The sequence below is a fragment of the Agelaius phoeniceus genome, chromosome 4 (genome assembly GCF_051311805.1).
Source record: "Agelaius phoeniceus isolate bAgePho1 chromosome 4, bAgePho1.hap1, whole genome shotgun sequence".
NCBI classification, from domain to species: Eukaryota; Metazoa; Chordata; class Aves; order Passeriformes; family Icteridae; genus Agelaius; species Agelaius phoeniceus.
The window spans coordinates 19,669,602-19,695,217 of NC_135268.1; the positions used below are offsets into that span (position 1 = coordinate 19,669,602).

Sequence of the window (25,616 nt, forward strand, 5' to 3'; positions counted from 1 at the left end):
CCCACCAGGCACAGAGCGGTCATATTTGAGCTATTTTGATGACATTGTGTTTTTATTTACTGCTTACTTATTCTTCCATCCCCAAAGATATTACTTCTCCCATTCCTGGAAGGACAGATTAGGCAAAGGAATGTGTCCTTTGCTGCTGGCAGCTTGGTTTGGCTGCTGTTTTCTTCTGCTGATGTTTTTAATAAGGGAGGAAAAGGCTGTTCATCTCAGGGAGAGCCATTCTGTCATAAGCTGACATTCCCTGGGATTTGTTTTTATTAGCTCAGCTGTGGTGTACAGACACTGCCAGAGCTGCTCATTGATTTTCCCAGCCTGGATAATATTGGGGCTGCCTGCTCACCCTGCTGTGGTTGCTACCAGTGTTCCTGTAACTCCTCCTGCACAAATCCCTGTCAGCACTCTCCTCCTACTGCTCTTGGCCCCACTGGAAAAAAAAAAAACAAGTCTTTATCCCAAAGCCAAAGACATCTCTTTTCACTAGGCTTTACATTTTCTAAATCATAAATGTAAAACATACTTACTATAGAAACCCTGTCACTGAAGTGTGTTGTTTTTGTAAAGAACAACTTAGTAAGTTGTTCCTGTGCTAAAAATAATGTGTGTCAGCTTATTCTGTGAAGTGAGTGTAGCTCAGTGGTAACAAACCTCAGTGTCTTGCATGCTATGCCATGTAGCACCAGTCTGGAGAGCCATGGTGCATTTGGGCAAGGAGTTGTTTGGTTGATGCTGTCAGGAATTGTCTCTTGGACTGATGTCTGGTATTTCTCGTGGGCTCTTCTGGTTGCCCAAGTATTTGGGAGGATCATTGAGAAGCAAGAGGTGACTGTAGTCAATACACTGGTGGTCTCAGATGTATGTTGGATGCTTTAGAGACCCTAGTGCTTTCATTGTGCTGGAAAGATATTCCTAGGGATCTTCTGGGAATGGCAGATCCCAGAGGGTCATGATCAGTGGCACAGAGTCCAGTTGAACCTGAGCAGGGAGGTCGGACCAGACAACTCCACTAGTGGTCCCTTCCAACCCTCACCATGCTGTGATTCAGTGGTTAGCATGCACATCTGAGCTGTTTTATCCTCAGTCAAGGAGTTTTGAACTGTGCTGGACAGGTAAAGAGAAAATTTGCTGTTGCATTTTTCTGTGCTTGAGACCAGGCTTGAAGGCTGACACCTACATCCAAAATCTTGGTGTGCCCTGTATCATATATGTGTGCCCTGCAACTCTATACACCACCTGTGTAAGCCAGGTTATGCTGCTCCTTGCTTGTCACACAGCAGTCAGGCGATGGCAAGGAAAACCTCATGGCATTGGGAGAGGTTACCACTGTTGTTCCCTTTCCCATATTATTCTGATTGATGTAACAGTGCAGTAATTTGCAGGATTTAGTCTCCAACAAAAGGCAAGTTGCCTTTTGTTGTACTTGCTGGTGTACAAGCTCCGGATGTGCCTGCCCTGAGGGAGCAGTTGGCACTGCCATGGGAAGGATGCCAGTGCTTATCAAGTCTTCCCTGATCCATTAGCTCTGCAGCAGCACCTGAAACTGGGCATCTCAAACAGGCTGGAGTATACCCAGCCTTTAAAATTCAGCTCACTTCTTCTCTTGGACTTTACTAGAAAAGCTACAAATTCATATTTTTTCCCCCTGAGGTGTTTTTAAATTGCTCTTGTTCCCAGTTCATTGTTATCATTCCTTTCTGTTTGTTCTTCTTTGAGTTTGTTGAGTTTGGGGAGGGAGTTTGTAATTATGGAGAAGTTGTTTTTATGGTTGTTTCCCAGCACTCCAGGGATGAGTGTTAAGTACATAAAATCAGTATTATCTTTACGATTAATATTAAAAAGAAAAGCGGTAAGAGTGATAATAGTAATAATAATAATGATACAGCAATGAAGCATATTTACTGCTAAGCATGGTGAGCTTCTTGGGCAAGCAGCCCTTCCCTGAAGAAGGCAAAGAACCTAGATGGTAGGATCCCTCTCCAAGAGCAAAACCACCTGTAATTCCTGCATCATGTCTTAAATTCAGCAGAGTTGTGGTATTGTGATAAGAGGTGCAGGAGCTGGGACCTGTGAGAGAAGAAGCCTGTGGAGAATTTTCCCTGCACCATGCTAAATTTGTCTTGGGATGGATGAATCTGGCCCCATCTGGGTGGGGTGTGTGCATCTGGCCAAAGTCTGCCTGGTTTCTTTCTCCCTGCATCCACCTGCATTAGCTGCCTTCTCCTGTAGCCCAGCCCAAGAGCTCTTGGTCCATTCAGCCTGGCAGGCCAATCTAATCAGATGAGGCCTTGTTCAGGGAGATGTTCTCCTGCCATCCCCCTGCAGCCTCAGACAAAAGAAAGAATGATTTGCAAGGTGCAAGGTTTGCATTAACATTTTTCCGCAGAGTTAAGAGGGATGGATGATCTGGAATGACACTGAGATAAAGCAATGCGCAGCTGCCAGGGAAATGATGTGCTTCATCTTGTCAGCTTTCTGGGCGCTGCTGGATGAGCTGGCTGGAATAGGCATTTCTGTCATGAGCCACAGAAAGCACACAATGATTTCTTGTCTCCCCGTTGGACTTGTGACCTCTAGTTCCTTAGGTATTGGAAATAGTTGGAAAGAGGTGCAAGGGGGTTTGGGAAAAGGACCCCTCCATCTCTCCACCTCCAAGTCTTCCTGGAGACAAAACTTCCAGCATGGAAGGGATGGAGCAGAGAATCACTCCCCATCTTTCATTATAATTTGATGCCTTTCACTCATGCTGGTAAAGCCAAAGAGCTGAAAGGTTTGGGATGTTTCTTGCAGTGCCGACATAGGAGAGTGTATATCAGGAAAGGCCTGACATTTGATGTGGCTTTATCATTGGCAAGCAGGCAAAGAAAGTGGATAAATTAATCACCTTTTCCCTCCATCTGTCATAAGCTTTTATCCCATGGAGAGAAAAATGTTTCTACTTTGCCCTGGCTTTTTGGAGTGTGACACTATTGTCTTTGCCAACCTGCATAATGCCCAAGTCATCAAAATGCCAGAAATGGTGGAGAATGTGATTACCATTTATAACACAACCTGGTGGATCACAAAGCTGGGCTTTGAGCTGCTCTGGTCTTTGTGAAATGCCCCCAGAGATTTCCAGCCCGTCTTTTCCCCAGGTCATTGACTCTAACAGCTTACACCCAAGCAGTCATCTGGTGGCTCATATCTAGTGGAAGCTTGGGGAATTATGGACAAGTTTTACAGCCTGAATAGGGAAGTGCAATGCTCTCACCAGGAGGGTCTCATCACGTGCCTCCTCTTTCCATGAGGGTCATGCAATGTGAGCTCAGGAGCAATGCAGCAGTGTTTTGTCAGCAGAGCCAAGGCTCACCTATCCTGACTCTCAGAAAACTTTGTTTCCTAGTTTTACACTGGCTTTGTTTGCATGGCTTTCAAGTACATCCATGTTAAAAGTTCATCACAGGGAATCAGTCACTTTCCAGGCTGTCTTAAAATCACTGTTCTGTTACAGTTTAAAAGCAAATTCGTGTTAAAAGGTCTGTCTTTTTTTCTGGGTAATGTTCTCAGGATCAATCTGACTTCCCAGGAGTTCTAAAATATAACTCCAGGGTTTGAAAAAGAAAAATCAAACTTCCTTTCTCCTTCCCCTGTGGAAAAAGGAAAAAAAAAAAAGTAAGCAATCTCTTTCTTTCCAAAGCCTCCAAGCTCATACCTCTCTGAACATTTAAAGAGAGTCTTTTTTTCACTGTTGGCAAATGGTTGTAATGGGCTTGCACTTGTTGGACATGATGTTGTTAGCATGAAATGCTTTTTTTACACTTGAATCACTCTGTTCAATGGTTCTGTATACTGGGTGTCCAGGCACTCCTTTGCCATGCTTGTGCAAGATTGAGCCACACGCAAGACTAGCCCTGATATCTCAGTATTTTCATCAACAGCATTATGCTTCTGCAAGGTTTCGGGGTCTGAATCTGTTCAGGGCACCTGCATGCTTTGGAGTCTGTGTTTCAGGTTGCAGCTTTCTTGCTGCAGGGTTCAAGTTTAGGTGCACTTAATCTTTTTGCTACTCGTGCCTTGTGCCACAGAGGACCTCACTCTGTGTGCAGTAGAAGTCATGCATCATGCACCTGATGAGATATTTTTGTTTTACCTTCAGCACAGCGATGCAGTCCACGACCTGCTCCTGGACTTCATCACATGGGTCGGCATCCTTCTTTCCCTGGTCTGCCTCCTGATCTGCATCTTCACCTTCTGCTTCTTCCGTGGGCTGCAGAGCGACCGCAACACGATTCACAAGAACTTGTGCATCAGCCTCTTCGTGGCAGAGCTCCTCTTCCTCATCGGCATCAACCGGACTGACCAGCCGGTAAGAGACAAAGCACTTTCTGCTTCTGTCACGGGCTCTTCTCTCAGTGCATCTGCTGTGTTTGACCAGTGAGAAACATTCCAGCACTGTCTTCATTCCATGCACGAGTCCTCACAGGGCTGGGCCCCCAGCTGATAACTGGGACTCACACGCTCATGCCTGCTGTGATTTCGGGGGCTGTACGTGTGTTGCTTGTCAATATGTGTGTGAGTTTAATAAGCAGGTTGTAAAAATGAGCTTATACTGTGTACATCTTCATCTGCTTATTTGCATGATTGTGTACGTGCCTGCCTTTGTATCTTTTAGTATCACTTATATATGCTTGTACTATTTTAAAACAATTCACACATATTTCCCAAGCGAAAAAAAGTTCTTCCTTTGGAGAGGGAAGATAAGAACACCCTCATTTTTATTAAGCCTCCAAGTAAGAGTACTCCTGACTGTTGCATTAATTAATCATGCTACAAACACCTTCCCTTGCTCTTTTCAATCCTCACGCAGATTGCCTGTGCCGTCTTTGCTGCCCTCCTGCACTTCTTCTTCCTGGCAGCTTTCACCTGGATGTTCCTGGAGGGTGTGCAGCTGTACATCATGCTGGTGGAGGTTTTTGAGAGCGAGCACTCCCGGAGGAAGTATTTCTACTTGGTGGGGTACGGCATGCCTGCGCTGATTGTGGCTGTGTCGGCAGCAGTGGACTACCGGAGCTACGGCACGGACAAAGTGTGAGTGACCCTGGCTTTGCTTGGACCTGCTCAGGAGAGGTGGGAGTGGGGGCAACAAATGGACATGAGGAGCCCAGAGGAGTTGTTCAGGCAGAGCTCAGCTAGGAGGCATGCCTTGCCTTATCTCTGTGTTTCTTGCAGGACAAATTCCCCACTATGAAATGATTTGCAAAGTATTTTCTAGGGAAGTCAGTCGAGGAAAATTTTGTCACATCGTTGCATAACATCAGCAGAGGTGACTGTCCCTAGTCTCAGTTTGGTACTATATCAGCAAGATCCTCCTTCTCTAACCAAAGAGAATTTCTTATTTGGATGAAGATGCTGCTTTCTTCCTCTTTTTTTAAAACTGTTCTATCAAATTAACAGAGCCTGCAGGCAAAATAGGTGGTGACTAGGGAATGCATGAGGCTCTTTGCAAATCAGAACAGCTATATCATTTATCATTATGAATATTCTTAAGTGTTTTCAACATTGCTGAAGCTGGTATGAAAGCACAAGTTAGGTCATCATGCAACACCATTGAATGGAAAACAAGGGGAAGATTGAGCCTTTGATTCTCTTTGCTATCTTTGCTACAATAGAATTAACAGTGTGTTTTTAGTGACCTTTTTTTTTTTTCTTCCCTTTAAGTCAGTCTGCCTTTCCAGTCTCACTTTAACTGAGTTAAGGGCTCAATATGAAGGCATATGTAGTAAAGAGCCATTGGTGGTTCTGAAGCTCTTTTTTGGCATAGATCAGGTCAGGCCATGGCAGCATTTGATTTTCTGTTAGGTTGAACTGCAGATTTTTTGCCTGAAACCTTATTTGTATATATGAACCTTTATTTTTTGAAAAAGTAGATCTGTAGAGCAGTGGAACTGTTCATGATCCATTACCATGCCAGCAGGCAAGCTTGGATCCCAGATGGATATTTGTGTTGTGTTCCTCCCATGAGTAGGAGAGCAGTGACCTGAATTTGTATAAATGTCACACTTCGTGGAAAGGAAAGGAAATCTCCTACAGATAAGGGTAGGAGGGTGTAAGTTTTTTAGGATCTCTACCAATTTATCCAAAGTAGTTTGACTGACTTTTACAGGCCTAGAGGGCAAAGAATAGGTAACACAACAGCTGATTGCCATTTCTGAAGGAGATTTTCATCAGTTGCCACCTGCTTCCTGCCCCAACAAACTCTTCTATTCACTCCCCCTCTTGAGCATTATATAAGCACCTATTAAATCAGGTACGGAAACAGTTTGCCTTGTCCTTTTAGACAAATTTATTCTTAACTGTGGTGTTCCTGTGGAGGACATAGCTCTTCACAGTGGCCTACAAGGGGCACATTGAGCCTCAAACATATTCCATCAGTCTGGAATGGACAGCACATCTGCCATTGCTGGAGCACTGTCCTAACCTGTCCAGTTTGCAGTGTAGCATTTTGTGGCTACTTTCCACACTGTTCACCCTTTGGCTTTTGCAAATAGACCTTGGTTGCCAAAATGTTTCCATGGCATGGAAGGTACAGGCAGAAAGTTTGGCTGAAATTCCCTGAAGGCAAACACTTCGCTATCTTGGCATTGAAGAGGCAGCAGTCCTGTGTGTGTGCCAATAAAATATGTCTCCCTCACCAAAGCACGAAGTGGTATTTTAAATGATTAAACATGTATATATAATATTTTGCAAATAAATATTTACAGAGATTTGCAAATCTAAAATATTTATTTATAATTTTTAATTCCAGAATGTACAATTTTATCACGTTCTCACAGAGGAAAATAAAAACCATACAATATGTTTTGTATAACTATCATGCTCCATCTGGTTGATGGATGATGATGTATTTTTCAGTATAATGTTATTAGAAGGGTAGAACTGATTAGAATTTGTAGTGAACTATATGCCAGGCATACATAATTTGATTGCAAGAAGTTGCTTGGTTTCGCCAGGTTTTGTAAAACATCCTCTGGAATATATTACTTGCCTCCCTCCATTATTTACTGCATTTGTTTAAGCAGGACATATGGAGCTGTTAGTGTTATTTGTTTTTTGCCTGGCATTTGGTGCCACCATTCATACATCTCAGAATGATTTGCTTAAACACGCAGTGTAGGGTTTTCTTGATTTCATTTTCCTTTCTAAATCCAACCCTCCTGTAACACATGCCCAGATTACATAGCCAGGAACAGGCAGTTGTTCCTCCCTCTGTTGCTTTACTCATCACTTGGTGCTTGTGATTGTCCTGAAGTGTCCCGTGTCCTATTACTCATATTGGCATTTTGGAGTAGCTGCTCCACAAAAGTACTCTTATACACTTAATTAATTCAAGGATAGGGATTGATCCTTTTCCTAGTTCTTTTTGTTTGTTTGTTTTAGAACACTTCAAGCCCCTTATATTAGGAGATTAATTTGCTTTTGTGACTAAGGAGCAGCATAGTGATTCCCTTTAAAGATCATCCCATTCAGGCCAGCTCAACTAGTTTTGAGATAAATCAGAAATGTTGCATCTCACCTTATTCTGATTCTAAGCTCTCAAATGAAGATGAAAAGCAGGAAACCCCACTGCAGACAGTGTGGTTCCCTCACATTGCCAAGGAGACTCTGGCAGTGCTCTCATGAACTTCTGAGTTACCATTTCTTACAGGCACTATCTTCTGCTGCTGGGTCTTAAATGGCCACAGCTCAAGTTAGGCTGCAAAAAAGAAGATACTGGGATTGTACTCAAAAAAAGAATTTAAAAGATAAATCATTTGCCTTATCCCATGTGTTAACCAAGTCCATACATCTCCTCGATGGATATGATGTCAAGGGTCATGGTGGGCAATGCTGCAAAATGCAAAGAAAATAGTATAAAAAATAGTATTTGCATTTGTAGTTAGTTTTGAAAAGAACTTGCATCTAAAACTCAGTAAAAGCTCAATTATGGCTTTAGCAGCCTTTGAGAAGACTCATGCTAGAAGCAAGCCATCCCAAATCAGCAGCAAGATGCTATTCCATATTTCCATACTTCCCCAGTTTTCATATCAAAGCCTCTTACGAATTGCAGAGGAAAGCAGCTACGCTTTGAGTGGTTCAATATATTTTAGAAACTTGTAGGTATATTCATTCACTGGTGATCAAATCCATCATGGCAGGGATCTCTTTTGTTTCTCCCCCCTTCTTCCCCCCTTTTGGAATGCTATAAAGCAGGATATACACAGTAAGTAATCCAGCTGTCAGAAAGCAAAATGAAAGCCCTGTGTATGTACACAGCCTCCCAAGTCCATCAGCCAGGCGCCGACATTTCATGCATGTAAATGCTGCTCAGAAAATAGCATCTAACAATGTGGTCTGTCTTGGGTGGCTCCACTGAACTTGTTTTATTTGCAGTGCTGCTGCCAGTATTTTGAGGAGGAAGCGTGAGCTATGTGGATGCTGAACTCCATTAAGCAGAACCTATATTGCACCCTTGAAAGGCATGTCTGGTGCATACATATCCCATTGCTGCACCCTGACAAGGAGGCTGTACAGCCACATGAAACAAACCACTGAGCTCCCATGAACAACATGATATGTTTAGGGCTCTTCAAATTTTATGGTCCAATGGCAGCTAATGATTGTTTATTGGTTATATTTAATGCACACCGGGGATAGTTTAGTATTTGATTTCTCTTCATGCAGAAAATAGAGTAAACTCTTTGTAGTCTTTATTACTTGGGCAAAGCTTTAGGTGAATATTTTGAGTTGCCACTGTGGAAAAGGAGGAAATTAAAAAGTAAAGGAGAGCAGTGCCACAGAGCTTGTCACGAGAACTGAATGCATTGGGGTGACTCCTAGAAGAAGCAATGGGGTTTTGAGCAGTATTCCCTACATACACACATTTCCTGATAATCCCTTGCCTTGCACTGAGCCCTGAAGGAGCTTGTTTGCTCAAATGGCAGCACAGTCTAAACTCGTAATGTGGCAAGTCCGTGCTCACAGTGCAGCTGCTCGTGGAGGGTCACAAGTAACTCAGCAGCCCAAGATTAGCAACTCTGGGAAGTGAGTTGCCTGATTGCTTCCTTGTTTGGAGGAGCTCATTTATGCAGCTCATTGTGCGTGTGGGTTTTTGTCTTCTAAGGCAAGAAAAGCTCAGTGTGGTACTTGTCTGATTAGCAATTTACAGCTCCACAACGCAATTGGCGGGATGCCTGTGTTTTGATGTTTTGGTCTTAATTTGCATTTTTAATGAGGTATGACTTAAACAGGTTCAGAGTTTCATCTCTTCCTGATGACCACCAAAAACCCCATATTTTTTTTAAGTCCCCCAAGACTGAGTATTGTACACTGTTTCATAGAAAGGCAAATTTTCCATTCAAACAAATAAAAAATTACATTGCATTCTTTGAAGTGTGCAGAGAGGCCTAAAAAAAGCCTTCTCTGTTTTTCATAAGCTGTGCTCCAGCTTACATTAAGCCATCTCTCCTAGAGCTCCTTTTGCTCCATGCCTTTTGCCCCATGCCCCACTTATCCTGATGGCAGGACCTGGTTCCTCTGCTGTTTCTCATCCACAGCATCTCAGTTGTTTTCTACAAATGAAGAGAGAGATATTTTAGGGGAGTGGGGTGGAAAATTTCATTCTTTTTGCTGTCTGGAAAAGATACCAGTTGCTTTGCTCTTCTTTGCTGAGCCTGGCACAGCTTTTTGCTCATTCAGTATTTCAGCTTTCCCTGGTTTTCCTCATGTCCCAATCTATAGGCATTCAAAGCCAGCTGCACCAGATGTGACTGAAGGGTGATCACCATACTTCAAGAAGTAAAGAGAGGGTTTATGTTTTTCCCCTTCCCCAGACTTTCCAAGATCCAGGTCATTCTTAATGCTGAAGGAAAACTAAGTTGATGGTGACTAAAATACAGTGTTCCCAACTTCTGGGCAGCAGGGGTTGGAGGCTGTTTTGAATGTTAAACTGTCAAAAAAAAAAAGTTCAAAATATTTTCATTAAAAAAAAAATAAAACCCCCACAACCCTCTGAGTCCTCTCCCACACACCAACATTCATTATCAGTAGAAAAAAAGTGATGGGGCTGTGTATTCTGTGATTTATATGCAGCAGCTGAGGCATAAGCACCAGTTACTCATTTTTCCTGAGGCGGGTGGGGTAAGTATAAAGTCTGAAACGCCGTGTAAATATGTGAGCTGCTGCTATGCGGACATCCTTGTTTAGGAAAGGGGGAATGGGGGGGCACTTTTTACAGGGACTTCATTATCCTTGAAACCTCTATTCCTTTGTCAAATCTAGTTGCAATTGGGTGACATTTCAGACAGTATTATGGGTGATACACAGATGTCATGATGGCATAAACCTTTTCCTATAGGGAATCAGACTCAAGTAGTTTCAAGTCATTCATGTTGTTCCATTACCAGCTGCATCTAAATCACCTTGAACTTCAGCAGCCACGGAGGAAACAAGATTTCCCAGAAATTGCTCTGAAAGCCTCTGTTTGCCTCTTGCATTAAGATTTTGCTGCTATCACGTGAGGATTCTGGATGAGCAACTGCAGAGGCAGTTCAGGAGCGACAGTTAGGGAAGGGACAGTATTTTAATTTGTGACAAATAGCCTTATGAGTGTGTGTATATATATCAATACATCTCCAACGCTGATGAGACCTGAAATGTATATGGTCAGGAAGGGAAGTGAGAAGTCTTCTCTGCATATTTGAATTTACTCCTATTTTGGCTTCTCCCAGCCACAGAAGTTCAGGGCATGCTTTATTCTCTCGTCAGGCATCTCCTGCTGATCATCTCCCATGGGGCTGCTGGCACAGACCTTTCTGTCTGTTGCAAAGTCCATTAGAAGGGAAAAAGCATTAGGCACATACACTAGAGCTGTCATTTGTGAGAACTGCTATCTCCACCACCATGATAAATTCATATATACAGTTCCTGTCACTTGCCTAATCATGAAATTCTGTCGGATGTTTAGTAGAAGAGTGGTTTTATGCTTTCTCAGTCCTTTGTGTATAAACGGAACTGTGATTTGCAGCATTGCAAAGACGACAAGATATTATTATTTTAAACATCATGTGGAACTTTCTTGGAATTTACATTTGTCTGTCTTGTAACGAGTCACTTCCATTTTATCTTCCTGTCGCCTGGAATGAACTAGGAATGGAAATGTAATTTCCCAGGGGCTTTAAAAAATGTGGGGAGTATTAAATGCGGTTGAAATTAAGCGATTAATAATTTAGTTTTAGGCCATGAATCAACTTCTTGTGATAGCGCAGACCATATGCAACCCTGGAAACATTAGTGGAAACAAAATACTCAGGAGGTTCAGGGAAATAAAACACTTTAAAGGGGAAGTTGCTGAACTTAATTAAACCTCAGCCTTCTGTTATCCAATTCATGCTTCCTATTTGCACCAAAGTTTCTCTGATGTACTTGCTAGAGAAATGTCATCTCGCTTGACAGCTGACAGACAGCTTGCACTGCATCAGAGCTGGAGAGCAAAGAGGAGCACAAAGCAAAGAAAAAGCTCTGTGGATGTTCCTCAGACCCCTTCCTTGAAAAAACCCACAGTTTAAGGAGTTTTTCCAACAGATGCAGAAAGCCTTAGCAAATAGGCCTTGTGCCATTTTCTCCCTGCTTCCTCTAGAGGTAATTATCTTACTCCATCAATAGCGCTGTCAGAAATTGGGCACATAATTCAGCATTTAAATGAACAAGCAATGTAATATTTCCTGTCTCCCACCGGCGTGTTTTGCAGCTCACATTCTTCTCTGTCACTCTCTCACTCTTGATGTATGTCCTGGGTGCAGTCCTTGAATGCCTTCTTTCCCCTGTGTTTCATTACAGATGTTGGCTCCGACTTGACACCTACTTCATTTGGAGCTTTATAGGACCAGCGACCTTGATAATTATGGTAAGAACTCCTAATTAACTACTCCATCTCTCAGGTCAAGAAATAAAACTTTTGCTGTCCCTTTTCTCTTTATCTTTAATTTACACAGATTAATTTGAGGAAGGCATGTTCTTCTTTGACCCTACCTGGCATAGCAATTAGACCCTCATTATGAGAGGCTCTTGGCATTGCAAAATACTTGATCAAAATGGACCAGGGAGCTTCAGAACAGGCACTTGCAGAGTTTGGTTTTTACCACTGGACATTTAGAAGTGCCAAACTGTTTTGATGCCACTCACTGCTCACACCCTTTTTGAATTCCAGAGTGAAGTTTTGCATTGATAATAAAAAAAAAAAAAAAAAAAAAAAAAGGAAATTTGGGACCAGGGATGGGGGGAATGAAGAAAAGTCCAAAAGTGGAAAAGTTTGATGAGGGTTTTTCCTAACCAGCAGAAGTTGAAACTTGTGAACTTGTGTGACTTCATGTTTAGCATATTGCCAGCATATCAGCTAACACAGCAACAAGGTAGAGAGCCTAACTTCAGAGACAGCTGGAGTTTTCTTATACTTTAATCGCTACAATATGGCTTAAATAAACCATCCTTTGTTTTGACTAGGCTACAGTTTGGCTAGCACAGAAAGCCAGGCACTCCCACTTCAATGCAGACATTGTCTCTTCTTCTGCTTCTCCTGCAACTTGGGAGCCATTTCAGCAGCCTTCCACATCAGGAAGGGGGCCATGCCACCAACTACAACTCTTGGGTTTTTTTTTCCCCCTTAAGCAATTCATTCATAAAAAGATATCTTCCCTTTTTGATTATGTCTCAAATCCTAGACTGGGCTTTTTGGGAAACTCCTTTCCAGGAATTGACTGCCTTGTGAACACTGAGGCATGGAAACACCATTGCATCTTTTACAGAACTAATCAAACCATTTTTTTATTTTTGTTTATTAACTTTGCATTGTGCAAAGCACAATCAGCTGTGATTTCCCTGCCAACCTGTCCCATTACAATGTGTTTAAAAGGTGTATTCACCAAAAAAAGATGCTTTTATGCTTCATTACCATGGGGCTGGCTAAGTAATATGCTGGGAATGACTTTTCATGACTGTACACATCTCAGACAGAGAGAAGCCCTTACAGCAATATTTTTAATTTTCCATAATGCTCTTTGAGGCACTGCAGTTGAGATTAGAACCAGCCTTGTATCAGCAGTACCACAGCTGTGCTAAGGCTATGGCATCATCAGTCCTGTAATCTACGGGCCAGGTCACTTTGTAAAGTGCTTAGAAATTCTCTATGACTCAGTCACTATAAAGCTGTACCATGAGCTAATTTCCTACAGTAACCCATCTGTTACAGAGAAGGAGCTGACTTTCTCCCCATCCTGTTGTGCTGTGTCACATAATCCTTTTTTTTTTCTTCCCCCTCCATTACAGCTTAATGTCATCTTCCTTGGGATTGCTCTCTATAAAATGTTTCATCATACTGCCATACTGAAACCTGAATCTGGATGTCTTGACAATATCAAGTAAGTGGTTTTTCTCTGCCTATTTCTGTCTTTTGCTGTTTATTCCCTCATTCCTCTGATGTGCGAAACAGGGGAACCAGCTCTGGCAGCAGCAGTGCTAAGCAGGGATAATACCTTGGGCTATGGCACTGCAGAATGGTTTCTAAAAGACACCAAGTGGCTGATGATGAAGCACTATACTGGGATTTGGCTGCAATTGTTGGCATTTCCCATTCAATTTTGCATGAAGGAGGCAAAGCTACATTTTCTGTCCTTGAAGCAGGTAACCTTCTAGTCTAGGTAAAGGAAATTGTGCCCAATAATTACCAGCTAATTATTGCAGTCTCTACAGGGAAGGTGTTGAAACAGTTGATTATTACTACTTCTGTGTGCTCTGAGGGCGGCTGCCTTACTTGTTTTCTGTTTGTTTTGGCCCCTGACAGATTCCATAACCCATATTCTCCCCTGGAGTCTGATATTGCTTTCAGCAAAGTTATCCAGGATTTTCCTGGGGGTGCCCACATCAGCAGGTGGATGTGCTTGCCAGCCAAAGCATGTTTTGCCCTTGCACTGGGTTAACATCTGAGCCTGGGCATCTTACTGTCTAGCAAGCTGCTTCATTATATTGGTAGAGTATTAGTCTCTGTCAGTGCCTGTTTATTCAACTACCTCTGGCTTTAATTACGCTCTTCAAAAACACAAGCCAGATTTCAGGTGCAGCGCATGATAAGATTGGGAGCCTGCTAATTAATAAAACCATCTAATGAGCTTCAGGAGGAGGAAATTGTTGGGAGTCAGTGCTTTACTGCTCACCCAGGAAAGGAGAGCGTGGTGCAGCACGGCTTGAAGTGGGTTCTCCTCTCTCATTCGTGGTAGGAGAGGGAGAAGAGGCGTAAGGGGAGCTCGTTAGAAGATGTCTGAATTGCACACTTTTAAAGCAGCTCTCAGCAAGGCTGTTGTTCTTACTGCTGAGCTGCTCTTGCAGATGCAGCTTTAATTTGAACCAGATCAGAGCCCCCCCAGAAACTTTCTCAGCAGGCAGGGCTTGCAGTGCCATTGGTGTGTCACAACCTGGCATGGTCCTTTGGGCGAAGTTTTAGTGTCTTACATGCAGCTTCTCCCTCAAGGGTTGGGAGGAAAGGGAATTGGAGTTTGCACAAATGCAGGAGACCCAGTGAGCTCAGAAACCCTCAGAGCCCTCATTCACCCAGGTTACAGGGAGTCTGCTCTGCAGGGAGCCTCAATTCTTCCTGCCATTGCTCTGCTGTAAAATGAAATTAGAGGAGAAATCCCTCCTGGATGTCCAGGATTGATCCCAGAAAGATAGTCTGTCATTTGGTCTTGGATGAGGCATTAAAGGCATGGTACATTTAATAACATTTATTAATATGGCTACTTGTCATGCATTAGTGCTATGGGATTGCTCGCTGAGAACAGTCTCTTTAAGGTTACCCACACAAAATCATCTTACAGTATGACATTTAAATTAAAAACCGGGAAGAAGGAAAACAACAAAACCCTTATAATTAAAGCAGAAATAATAAATGCCTACTGAATAATCTTCTTGAGCTAATCTCTAGTATCTTTGTTTAAAATGCCAGGAATTTATACAACCAGTTGCATCAATTATAATGTCATTGTAAAATATTTTATAGGTTCGTTGGCAGATGAGTGTCTATTCCTGATTTGACTTCATTAAAACGTTTTGAAAACACAAGCAATTAAAATACTTTTAAGTATGTTGCTGATACTCTTCCAAATGCATTGCTTCATTACAAATTACTTTTTATGCTTGAGAAAATAAGAGCAACATAATATAAACTCGGGAAGACCCCAGTCTCACCCCAGGAAGTTTATCAAACCAAGCATTTCAGAACAGACTTGATTGTAATTTCTGAATACCTAAGCAGGACATCATTAACTCTCTAAATTCAAGACATGTGTTGTCTCAGTGTTGGATGTGCTTGAGTTAGGAGGAAGTGCAGATTTGTAACAGAGAGGGGAATTCACTTTGGAGGGAGGTTTCCTAGGGAAGAAAGGGCTTGCAATCTCGAGAAGAGTTTTCAGTAAAGACCATAGTTGTCTTCTAGATACAATCATAGTCTTGCTGCAGGTAAGATCGTGGTCTTCCTGCACAATCATTGGCTCTAAGTCAGTTGCAAAACATGGATGTGTTAACAGCAGCTCTGGAATAAAAAGACTCAGAATATTTATTTTACAGGGGACCACAAAGATCCTATCTGAGCAACCCTCCATGGGTCTACAGGGTTAGTAAAAAGGCACCCAGGTCCCAGAGCCTTGTGTCTTGTTGTATCAGTTTATATTTAATAAAACAAACCAAACCAAGGGCCTGCATTGGAGGGCCCCTTGCTGCCATCTGCATGTGACAGCTTTACAGCACATGGAGAGCTGAATGAGAGCTTGTTCTCCTAGCTCATTTCCTAGCATTACTCTGTGTTAGGCTGTGGAGAAGCTCTCGCAACATAAATCCTGAGCCTGTTTAACAACAGCAAAATACTTGATTCCCTATGGCAACGTAAAAATAAAGGCCATAAAATATTTTAATAGGCTGTTAATAAGCGCCCCTGCAATCTGGTCCTTGCCTATGTCACTTTAAAGGTTAGAAATACATTATGAAGTATAGAAAATAAAGAGCCAAATAACTCCACTTAAATTAATGAACTTGATAAGGGATCAGGTGTCACCTGGGATACCTTTAATTACTGCACCAACAGAAAAACCATTCAAAGGGCAGTGCCTGAACCAGATGTTGTGTGGCTGATAGATTTGTAGGCACTGTGCAAAGTTGTAAAAATAAACTTCCCTAACCTTCAGGAACAGTCCCTGGATTATTGTGCCAGCATGAGAGATTGTGACATTCCTGCGGTGGGGCACTGGTTACCCAGGGGTTACCCAGCAAGAGATTTGATGAGTACAGAGCTGGTTTATTTTTGTCCTTGTTAACTTTTCTGGCTTAGCCCAGCATTTCAAGAGAGGAGGAGGTTAACCACATATGTGGGTCCTTCACCCTGTGCCAGTGGCATCCTCCCTATATGATAGGTTGGTACTGAGCCTATTCAGTGGGTTGTGCCCACTGAGACAGCAATATTTGTGCTCTAGTCCTGATTTTGAGGCATGTAGCCAGGAAAAGATGTGAGCCTGTGTATGTGGGATATGTTGTTCAGAGCTGCAAGAGTTTCTGTGCCTGCCACTAATTGCAGGAAGATATTGGCTTCCATTTCATAAGAGATACCATCCCTAAAAGTTGCATGCTTTTACCTAGGCCCTTATCAAAGAGTTCTGTTTGATGTCTTTCTTAGTATATTTACACAGAATTTTTAAGGATTCATCCAGAATGGGGTGAATCCACAGTGCCTACAAATCTATCTTCTGCCCTTTAAAGATCTTTTTAGTATGAAGTGACACAGACAAGAATGGCCAAACAGCTGCCTCTTGGGTGGTGTGTGTAGCTTCTCACCGTGCCTCCCCAAACATGCACTGGGAGGGGATTTTCCTTCCCAGCCTTTTACAATGGCTTTTTCTGGGTGCTTGAAATCCACTGTGGCCACTGCTCTTTCATCTGTGTGTGGCTTGTTGGCAAACACAGGTGAGCAGAGATAGAGAGGAGCATTGTTTAGTCCTTGGCAGCTCTGCCCACATCACGTGTACCTCAGTCCTGGCCCATCTGAGGCTAAAAGTGGGATGCAAAGGGTGCACAAAAAGGCTCTTGAGCACAAAACTAATTTACTGTCAACAAACGTACCCAGGAAGGTGTTGTTTTGGAAGATTGATTCCCCCAGCCTTTACAAGCTTGCAGAGAAGGCACATCTTTCAAGCCAGGGACTACGTAAACTTTTTGGATAGCGAAGGCCTGCTGTGCTGCTTGCACCTGTAGCCTGTGAGGTGGAGGCTGTAGGCATATCAGCACAGTATTGATGCACTCTTGCTAGCAGATGGCTCCTCATGAGGATGTGTTAGCAGCTGGAATTCTTTGGAGCAGCTGTGAGGCTGTTTCACTGGAGGTTGCTGCTGTGTGGAGTGATTTCTGGAGCCAAGCGACTCAGAGGCTCTCCTTTGTGCTTTTCCATTGTGCTGGGAAGATGCTGGATGTGCAGAACGTCTCAGATTGTCACAGACAAGACTGCACTGAGTCTTTTTCATATTCACATTCCTGTGGGAAGCCATATGTGACAACGGAACATACATTATATTTGAATAGTCCAGCACGGCTCTTCCGTTTTCCATCCATCAACTCCTTTCCAGGTGGTCAGGTGTGCACTGTGGCAGCTTGCACACCAGGTTTCCATCCAACCCATGCCAGATGCTGCAGCACAACAAACCATCCCCATTTCCAGATGCTTAACCACCATTCTCTGTGCAAAACAGGGTTTCAGGCAAAGCCTTTGCATTGCGTGGCAGTGCAGTGCTTGTTCTGCAGCCATTTAAATAATGCTCATTCAAATCATCCTGGTTATAGTGAAGGGAAAAAAAGAAGAGCTACACTGATGATAATCCAGATGCACTCTTGAGGGTATCCACTGAAATCTGAGCTCTTGTCTTTGCTGCAAACTCTTGTTGTGCACTGTGTGGGGCTCATTAGTTAATGACATGGAAAACTGCTGGAAAATTGGGAGGGGAGAGAAGTCATTCAACTAACAAAATGCAAGTCCTACAAGCAAATTAAGAGGGTTCATCAATGGAGGCCAAGCAGCTGCTGCACCTGAAGTTACAGTGGACTTTTCCAAATGGCTGGAGGGGAGAGGATCCCTCTCAGCAGAGACCAGAAGCCATCATTTTCTCTTCCTTACAGACATAACCTTTCCTTGGATGTTCCCACAGGCATCCATCCCTTCTCTCCCTGGTGCTGTCTGGCTGTGGTTGAGTCTGTTAGTGTTTCCCCAGGCCAGACCAGACTTCCTGACATTCTTCTATGCTGTAGTATGTGGCAACTGAATTTTATTTTGTTTACTTTGGAAGAGCAACACATCAGCTGTAGCTGCCAAGAGCAGTTGCAGACCCATGAGAAAGAAGGCAAGAGGCAAAGGGCTTTGCCAGTTTGTTTCCCTTTTTGTCCCATTTTATTGTGTTATTGTTTCAGTCAGGGTGTAGCTTGGGTTGTGCCATAGACCACCTGCGTGCTCTTCAGAAAGCACAACATGTGGGGACTCCTTCAAAGGGGAGCGTGTGAGTCTGTAGTCCTGGGTTTCTTGGAAAAACTCATTTAGTGCAGTAGAAACTCACCTGAAAGTCATCCTGGAAATTTAATTTTCTTTCCCTCAGACAGGGAGGCCCGGGGTCTTAGCTGGGAGCACCTTTTGTTGCTAAAGAGGCACTATTAATTAGGGACCTTGAGATAGTTTAATCCTGGCATTAATCACTGTAGTTGTGCTGCAGTTTTCTTCCTGTTGTGGAAACCTGCTCCCATCCCATCTTCCACAATGGAAGATTAAAAATGAAATGAAATTGAAGATGAAAAACATGAACTTCCCTAGAAAAACGCGTGTTTATTCTGAGCACACAGGAGATACTGTTTTTAGGTGTTGTGACTGCATTCACAAGAGCACATGCTCAGATCCCATTAATAGGGACAAAGCAGAAATGTCCTGCATTGCAGCCTTCAAAAATCAATCCTCAAATGACCAAATTGAGCCCTCCTCTGCTTGCTGGCTGCCATGGAAGTTTCAAATGGCCACGGCTAAAGGCACACAGCCCTGAATTAAAGACTAAACAAAATCGTGTATGTTCTCTCAAGTTTCTGAGTGGAAACAAAACTCACACCGTACTCCTTTATTTTGTGGGGTTTTTCCATAGAAGTCTTGCTCAAAGGCTTGCAAGAAATAAATCTCAGAATGCACAACTTAACAGCCAAAAGTAGGAGCCAAACGTAAAGATTTAACCTTGATTTTTACTATATAAAACCTTGCAAAGCTCAGTCTGGGCTCTTTCAGGGAGTCTGGCCCAGGTTGTGGGAGGTGAAGGATGGGGAGCACCAGGCACAAAACTGAGAAGCCCCTTTTGAAGATATGCCTCTTTTAAAACTGTTGCCATAGCCCGCTCTCCCCATATGTTGTATGGGTGTAAGTGATTATCTGCTCATTTTCGTGCTTCAACATATGTATTTTATTTAAAGAGACATGACTAATCCCAGCCCCCAGATTAGCTTGTTGTTTCAGTCCTGTGGGTTTGCTTAAGCCATAAAAAAAATCCTGAGTTAGGTAGAAAATTGAAAACAAAGGTTAAATAGAACTTCCAAAAATCATCTGCAGAAATGTTTAAATTAAATCCTTGATTCAACACAGCGGTATTGTGCTGGCAGGAACAGAGGTTTACCAGTCTAGTTTTATTTACTCAGCTGATTGAAATGCAGAAAAAAGTAAACATCCTGGGTTTGGTGCAGTGGGGAATGAGTTAGACTTTTGAAAATGCAAGATTTTTTTTTCCTCCTTTGATATGAAGAGCTTACACTACCAATGAAGAACAATAATTTGTAGCAGGTATGCTTTTACTAATGGCAGATTAATTTGTGCTTTGTTCTAGCCATTTTAGAAACAAAACAAAGTAGGAGACAATAAGGATTATTCCAGCTTTTTCTATGGAGATTTAAGATCCTCTATTGGTTTCCAGATCTTCCTTGTTTAATCATAAAATGCTCCAACTTGGAAATAGTTTGTGATGACAAAGGGTCTGGAACTGAATATTGCATTGTGTTCACCCAGAGGACTGGACTTGCAGAACAGCAACACTTTAATCTACTTCATTACCTGTGGGTTTGTGGTTGCTTGGGAGTGCAGAGGGAGGACTCAGTACAATAAGAGGGCCCAGTTCCTGGGAGCTTGCCCAGTACAGCATCTAAGTGCAAAAGGTCCATTCCTTTATCTTCAGAGTTCTCAGATTCATGGAGTAAGGGCTGAGAGTCTGGCAACATGAACACTCCCTATTAGGAGCAGCAGGTGTGGAGAGGAATTTTTCATGCACCCATGTCCTGACTGGATATCACCTGTAACTTAAATAAAACAACAGTGCCTGTACAGAGTGAGCTCTCTTTAAAAAGATTTTCATACAGCCCTACTAACAAAATAGAAAGATTAACTGAGTGGGCTGTTCAGGAAGAGGGCTTTGAAAAATCTCTCCTTCCCACCCAGCTGTGCTATATGCAGCATTTTTGGATTCTTGTGACTTTTGGGGACAGCAGGCTCAGAGCACAGCAGCTCCATGGATGGCTTCTGGAAAGGAATCATCCATGGAGAGGATAATCTGATCCTAGGGAACCAAGAGGACTCCTGAGCCAATGTTTAGTCTGGATTAGCTTGCATGAGAAGCAAGTGCGTTTAAAGAGTTCTTGGGACATGCAGACAGCACATTCTCTGTCACCAAAAATCTTAAGAGGAGTGTTTTGCAAGGATAACTAAATGATCTGGACACTATGAGGAATAGCTTTTTCCTCCTTGGAGAACCTCCCCCCCTGCAAAGTTTAGATACCAGCCATGGAGTACTGAGCTGGGCATTAGAAATGTCTTCCCTCGTTTTCATTGTTCCAGAGCTCAGGCCATGATCTTTGTGTTTCATACGGCCTTTAGAGAGAGCACCATGTCATCACAGCCTGATGGTCATAGAATCATAAATTGATAGAATGTCTTGAGGATCATTAAGCCTAGCTTGTGATTCTACACAGGAGAACACCCAAAAGGCATTTTCCAAAGGCTTCTTGAGCTCTGTCAGTGCTGTGATCACTTCCCCTGGGGAGCCTGTTCCAATGTCCAAACCCCCTATGGATGGAGAATCTTTTTCTGATATCCAATCTAAACCTGGATTTCTGGCCATTCCCTTGGGTCCTGTCACTGGTCACCACAGAGAAGAGATCAGTGTCTGCCTCTCCTCTTGCCATCATGAAAAAGTTGCAGCTGCAGTTGTGAGGTCTCCCCTCAGCCTCCTCTGTATCAGGCTGAAGAAGCCAAGAATTGTCTCAGATCTCCCTGGATCCTGTGTAAGAAAGCACCCTGCCTTTTTAGTCTCCTGGCTAACTCAGTGCTGTTCCTATGTAACCTTCATCTGCATCTCTGCATGAGCAAACTTGAGCAGGCAGCCTAAAGCAAACCCCGAAAAACCACTGGGAGTTGGCACAAAACAAATTATGTACAAGCTTCCTACCAAGAAAAGGTATGGCACATTTATATTTTGCCCAAGGGCCGAGTTTATGAGCACCTCAGAGGCAGAAACTCTGCCAGTGCTGGAAAAACATCTGAGACTGCACTTTTGTCTGCATGCCTTTTTCCCACAGAGATGTTGATGGCAGCATCTGATTTCATTTGTTGCAATCTGCTGCTGTTTGAGTTTTTCACAGGAGGGTTTGGTTGATATCTGATTGTTTTGGTTTGGGGGTTTGGTTGTTTACCTGTGTTTTTGTGATGGTTGTGTTAATGTTGAATGGTGATTGTAAAGCACTAATCTTCCCACTGACAGGTGTTGTCCTTTCTGAATACAAAAAAAAAAAAAAAAATCAATCAGTGGTTATTGATTTGAGAGAGTGTCCTGGAAGATATTTAATACCTACAATCTTTCTGTGAACCCATAAATCATGATTATTGTTTTAAAAGGCCATGCATTTTAAGCACTTTGTCAGCAAGCCCTGCTGGTGCTATTTGGATAATACAAATGTGTCTAAAGGCTTTGCTGAATCCATATAGTGTGGAAACAATTAGATATGTGGTTATACATCAGTGTGGCTTGAATAATTGTGCCATGCCTTTGCAAAGTGAGGAGGAAGGAAATAAACAGGGTAAGCAATTCTGAGGGTAATTAATTACTTACAGAAAATGAGATGAACTTAACAGAATTGCTCTTTCCAATTGCAGTAATTAAGGACAAGTCTGAGAAAGCAGGACATGACTTCCCTGGGTGAGTTGAGAAGAAAGGGATGATGCTCTGCCTGTGGCAGAAAAGTCTAGCCACCAGTTGCAATCATAGGCTTAGGCATCGCATAGGGCCAAGGAAGGTTTGGCCTCATTTGCGTGATTAACATTTGCAGATCTGCTGGTGGGAAATCAAAAGTGGCTATGCCTTTCAATATATATAAAATTACCCTTATGCCAGGTCTTCAAGGCATGTGAAGACAGGAGTTTGTCCTGCAAATGAAGCTGTGGCAGGCTCACTGAGCCCTGAGATGGTTACAGATGTCTTGAGGGGACTGGCTACCTACTGTCAAAGACAGTGTGGGAGCCGGAAGGTGAGACTGGTAAACGATGACTTGGAAGGCTGTGTGATGAACACCAGCAGCCTAAGGAAGGAGATTAGGAAGTCATTTGGCTTCATGCCATCAAGGTGGTAACTTTGTCACGAAATGCAAAGGCAAAATCCTTTAAGCACTCTTTTATTGCTTGCTATTGATTTTTCTTGCCATGAAGATGCTCCTTCACTAATTAACGATGAACCCGTTTGCTTTATGAGGGGAGTGCTGGACTTTCCAGCTCCTTCAATAAATCAATCTTTTCTAATCCTTGAAATTTCAAAAAAGAAAAAAAAAAAAAGGGAAAAAGAAAGCAAAACATCCTTACTACTTCATATTGGCAGGCAGTGGGGAGACACAATAGCACACTTTATTTTGTGTTTCCCTCCTGCTTGCCTGCAGGAAACATCTGCCTCTCTGCTTTATTTGCACCATGTTAAAATTAATTCCATGGGTCTTTCTGGATGCTTTTGTGGGGGCACATCATCCATCTGTTTTTATTTGGGTTTCATCACCCCTAACAGCTACTAAAGGTTCTGTGTACTCACTTTGGTGTTTTTCCTTGCTATCCAAACAGTTATTCTGGGGCCCAAGGCATCAGTCCATGTGCTTACTGAGCCTTTTCCTACTATCATAGACATAGGGAAATACTTTAAATTGTCAAAAGAGTGATAAATTCAAGTTAAGTAAAGTTAAGCTGCAAAGGGCTGTAAAAAATTATAGTATGTAAAATCAATTAGTTATGTAGGGTCTTATTAAAGGCCTAGGTTTATTCTAAATGTGGCTCAAAACTTCAGCTTGTTAAATTAAAAAACAAACCAAAAAAAAAAGCTCTTCAAAGCATAAGAAGACCAGCCATTATTATTTTTAAATGAGAGCTGAATAGCTGCTTTCTGAAAACAGACTTTCTCTGTTCAGCAGCATTTTAGAGTCAATCTTCATGTGAAGGTAAATTCTTGACTTACTCTTCCTGCTGCAGAAAAAGTGAAAGCTTTAACATTTCATGATATTGTTAATCTAGTATTTTGTAATTTGCTTCATGTAATATAAGTTGCAGATTGTCACTGTTTTGGGCTGTCCATGTGTATCCCAGCAATTCAGTCTCCTGGAGACAAAAAGGTATTTCTTTGGTTTTTAAAAGGATAGGCAGTGCAAAAGGGGTTTCTGAGCTTAGGATGAATTGATTTTGAAATTCCTTAAGCATCTAAACAAGGATATAAGTAGCTAATTTTAACAACTTTTTTAAAAAAGTACTGTTCTGGAAATGTAGACCAAATATAGGAATGTAGAAAGTAATGTGAGCAATCCTTTCTCATCACTGAAGGAGAAGGTACTCTGGGAAATTGAAAGACATCTAACTTAAATAAGATTTTGAAAGAGTTTTACATGATGTGTAATTAACCTTAAGAAGTCTTTGCCCCAAGGTAAAGTCAGGGCTTTTTTAAGATTAGAAAATGAATTAGGTATTTATACAGCTTGGTAGACCATCCGCTATCCATCATCTGGGCTGCAAAGAAACACAAGGGAGGTGAGGTAAGATTTCACAGGTTCAATGAATAATGCAGCCACTCAAGATCAGCTTTTTACCTTCAGGTATTTGAAAGTGAAGCCTCCACCTAAGCCATCATTCAGGTTTCCTCTGCAGTCTGTAGAGAAATGCATTTCTTCAGGGTATGGTGATGCCCCGCCCACATTAAATACCTGTTCTTTTAAGGGATAAATTCCTCTTTGGGGGTACTAGTCTGACCTTATCTGTGGGGGGAGCAGGGTCACATAATTTAAATGCAGTGGGCTATATCCCTTAATGCCAGGTATTGGATGAATTTAACCAAATCTGGAGATAGCATTTCAGATGCAGCATCTCAGGCTGTGCTAGACTAGATTTTCCAACAGTTTCTGCTTCAACAATTACTTGCTTTTACTACTAGTGAATATAATCTCAGTTTTCCAGTCAGCACCTCCATTCTTCTGGGAACTGAGGCTCTTCCAAGGCTTTTCTCTTGTCTAAGTGATGGGGTTTATGTATTGCAGATAATGACACAGTATTACTGCAGCATTGATAGGTTTCACAGACTTCAACAGGGGTAAAAAAACCCAAAACATTCTGAAGTAATTTTTGTCAGAAATTGTTGCTAACACAAGTGTTAAGCTTCTTACAGCACTTGAGTTGGTAAAATGAAAAGGATTGTATTTCATGAGAGCTACAATACACTAAATTCTACGGCCCCTGTGTGTAGAGAATTAAACTGGGAGTTAGGCATCTTTGAAAATCTCACTTCTTTAGTCACCTGTTTGCCTAGACACATCCATGTTGGTAATAGGGGAAGAACTGCTGAGGTCTTTTTGGTGGTTTTCTCCTGCCTGCTTGGAAGTGTTAGCCTCAAGCTCAAAGGGAATCCAAGTTTACCAGTTTTGCATTTTGTCTATACAAAAGATGAAATGGAACCTTCAGCTGCCTTGAAGAAATGCTATTATGGGTTGCTGAAAAACTTTGTGAGGGTCTGGATAGTAACAGCAACATAAAAATACTTCTAATTCTGTACTTTTATAATCTAGTGCTGGTTGCTTTTCAGTATAAAGTCTTTACCATAACACCTGCATGCTTATGAACACAGTAATAGAAATCCAGGCCCTGCTCCTCCCCACACTGCTGGGCTGACAACTCCAGATTGTGTCATATCTTCATTTCATTTACTTGCATTGTAGGGGAGCTGCAGGTTGCCAGTATTGACCAAAGGAGGTCTCAGAAGGATGAACTGGCCCTGGCTGTGTTGCCAGGGGTAATGAGATGAACATGCTGAGCCATCCTCCATCTCAGGCACCCATGGGGTTTCTGTGAGGGATCTCAGGTTCAAAGGCTCCGTGTCAGTGGAAAGAGGAGGCCTGGGAGTTGTTGCACTTTGCCTGCCACACAGGCAGGGTTAGGCACACAGCCTGTCCTAGAAGGTCAGGGAGAGTCCCCATGGAAAATGGCTGCAACT

General features: G+C 42.5%; 1 protein-coding gene across 22 annotated transcripts in view; it reads left to right on the forward strand.

Moving 5' to 3' along the window:
* The window catches only part of ADGRL3 (adhesion G protein-coupled receptor L3), a 493,993-nt gene that overhangs the window by 425,583 nt on the left and 42,794 nt on the right, over window positions 1–25,616 (forward strand). For all 22 annotated transcript variants that reach the window (XM_077177050.1, XM_077177053.1, XM_077177036.1 and 19 more), the window contains 4 exons: window positions 4,139–4,348; window positions 4,850–5,070; window positions 11,857–11,923; window positions 13,342–13,433. In XM_077177050.1, the coding sequence (XP_077033165.1) occupies window positions 4,139–4,348; window positions 4,850–5,070; window positions 11,857–11,923; window positions 13,342–13,433 (590 nt within the window). The remainder of the gene's footprint in view (window positions 1–4,138; window positions 4,349–4,849; window positions 5,071–11,856; window positions 11,924–13,341; window positions 13,434–25,616) is intronic.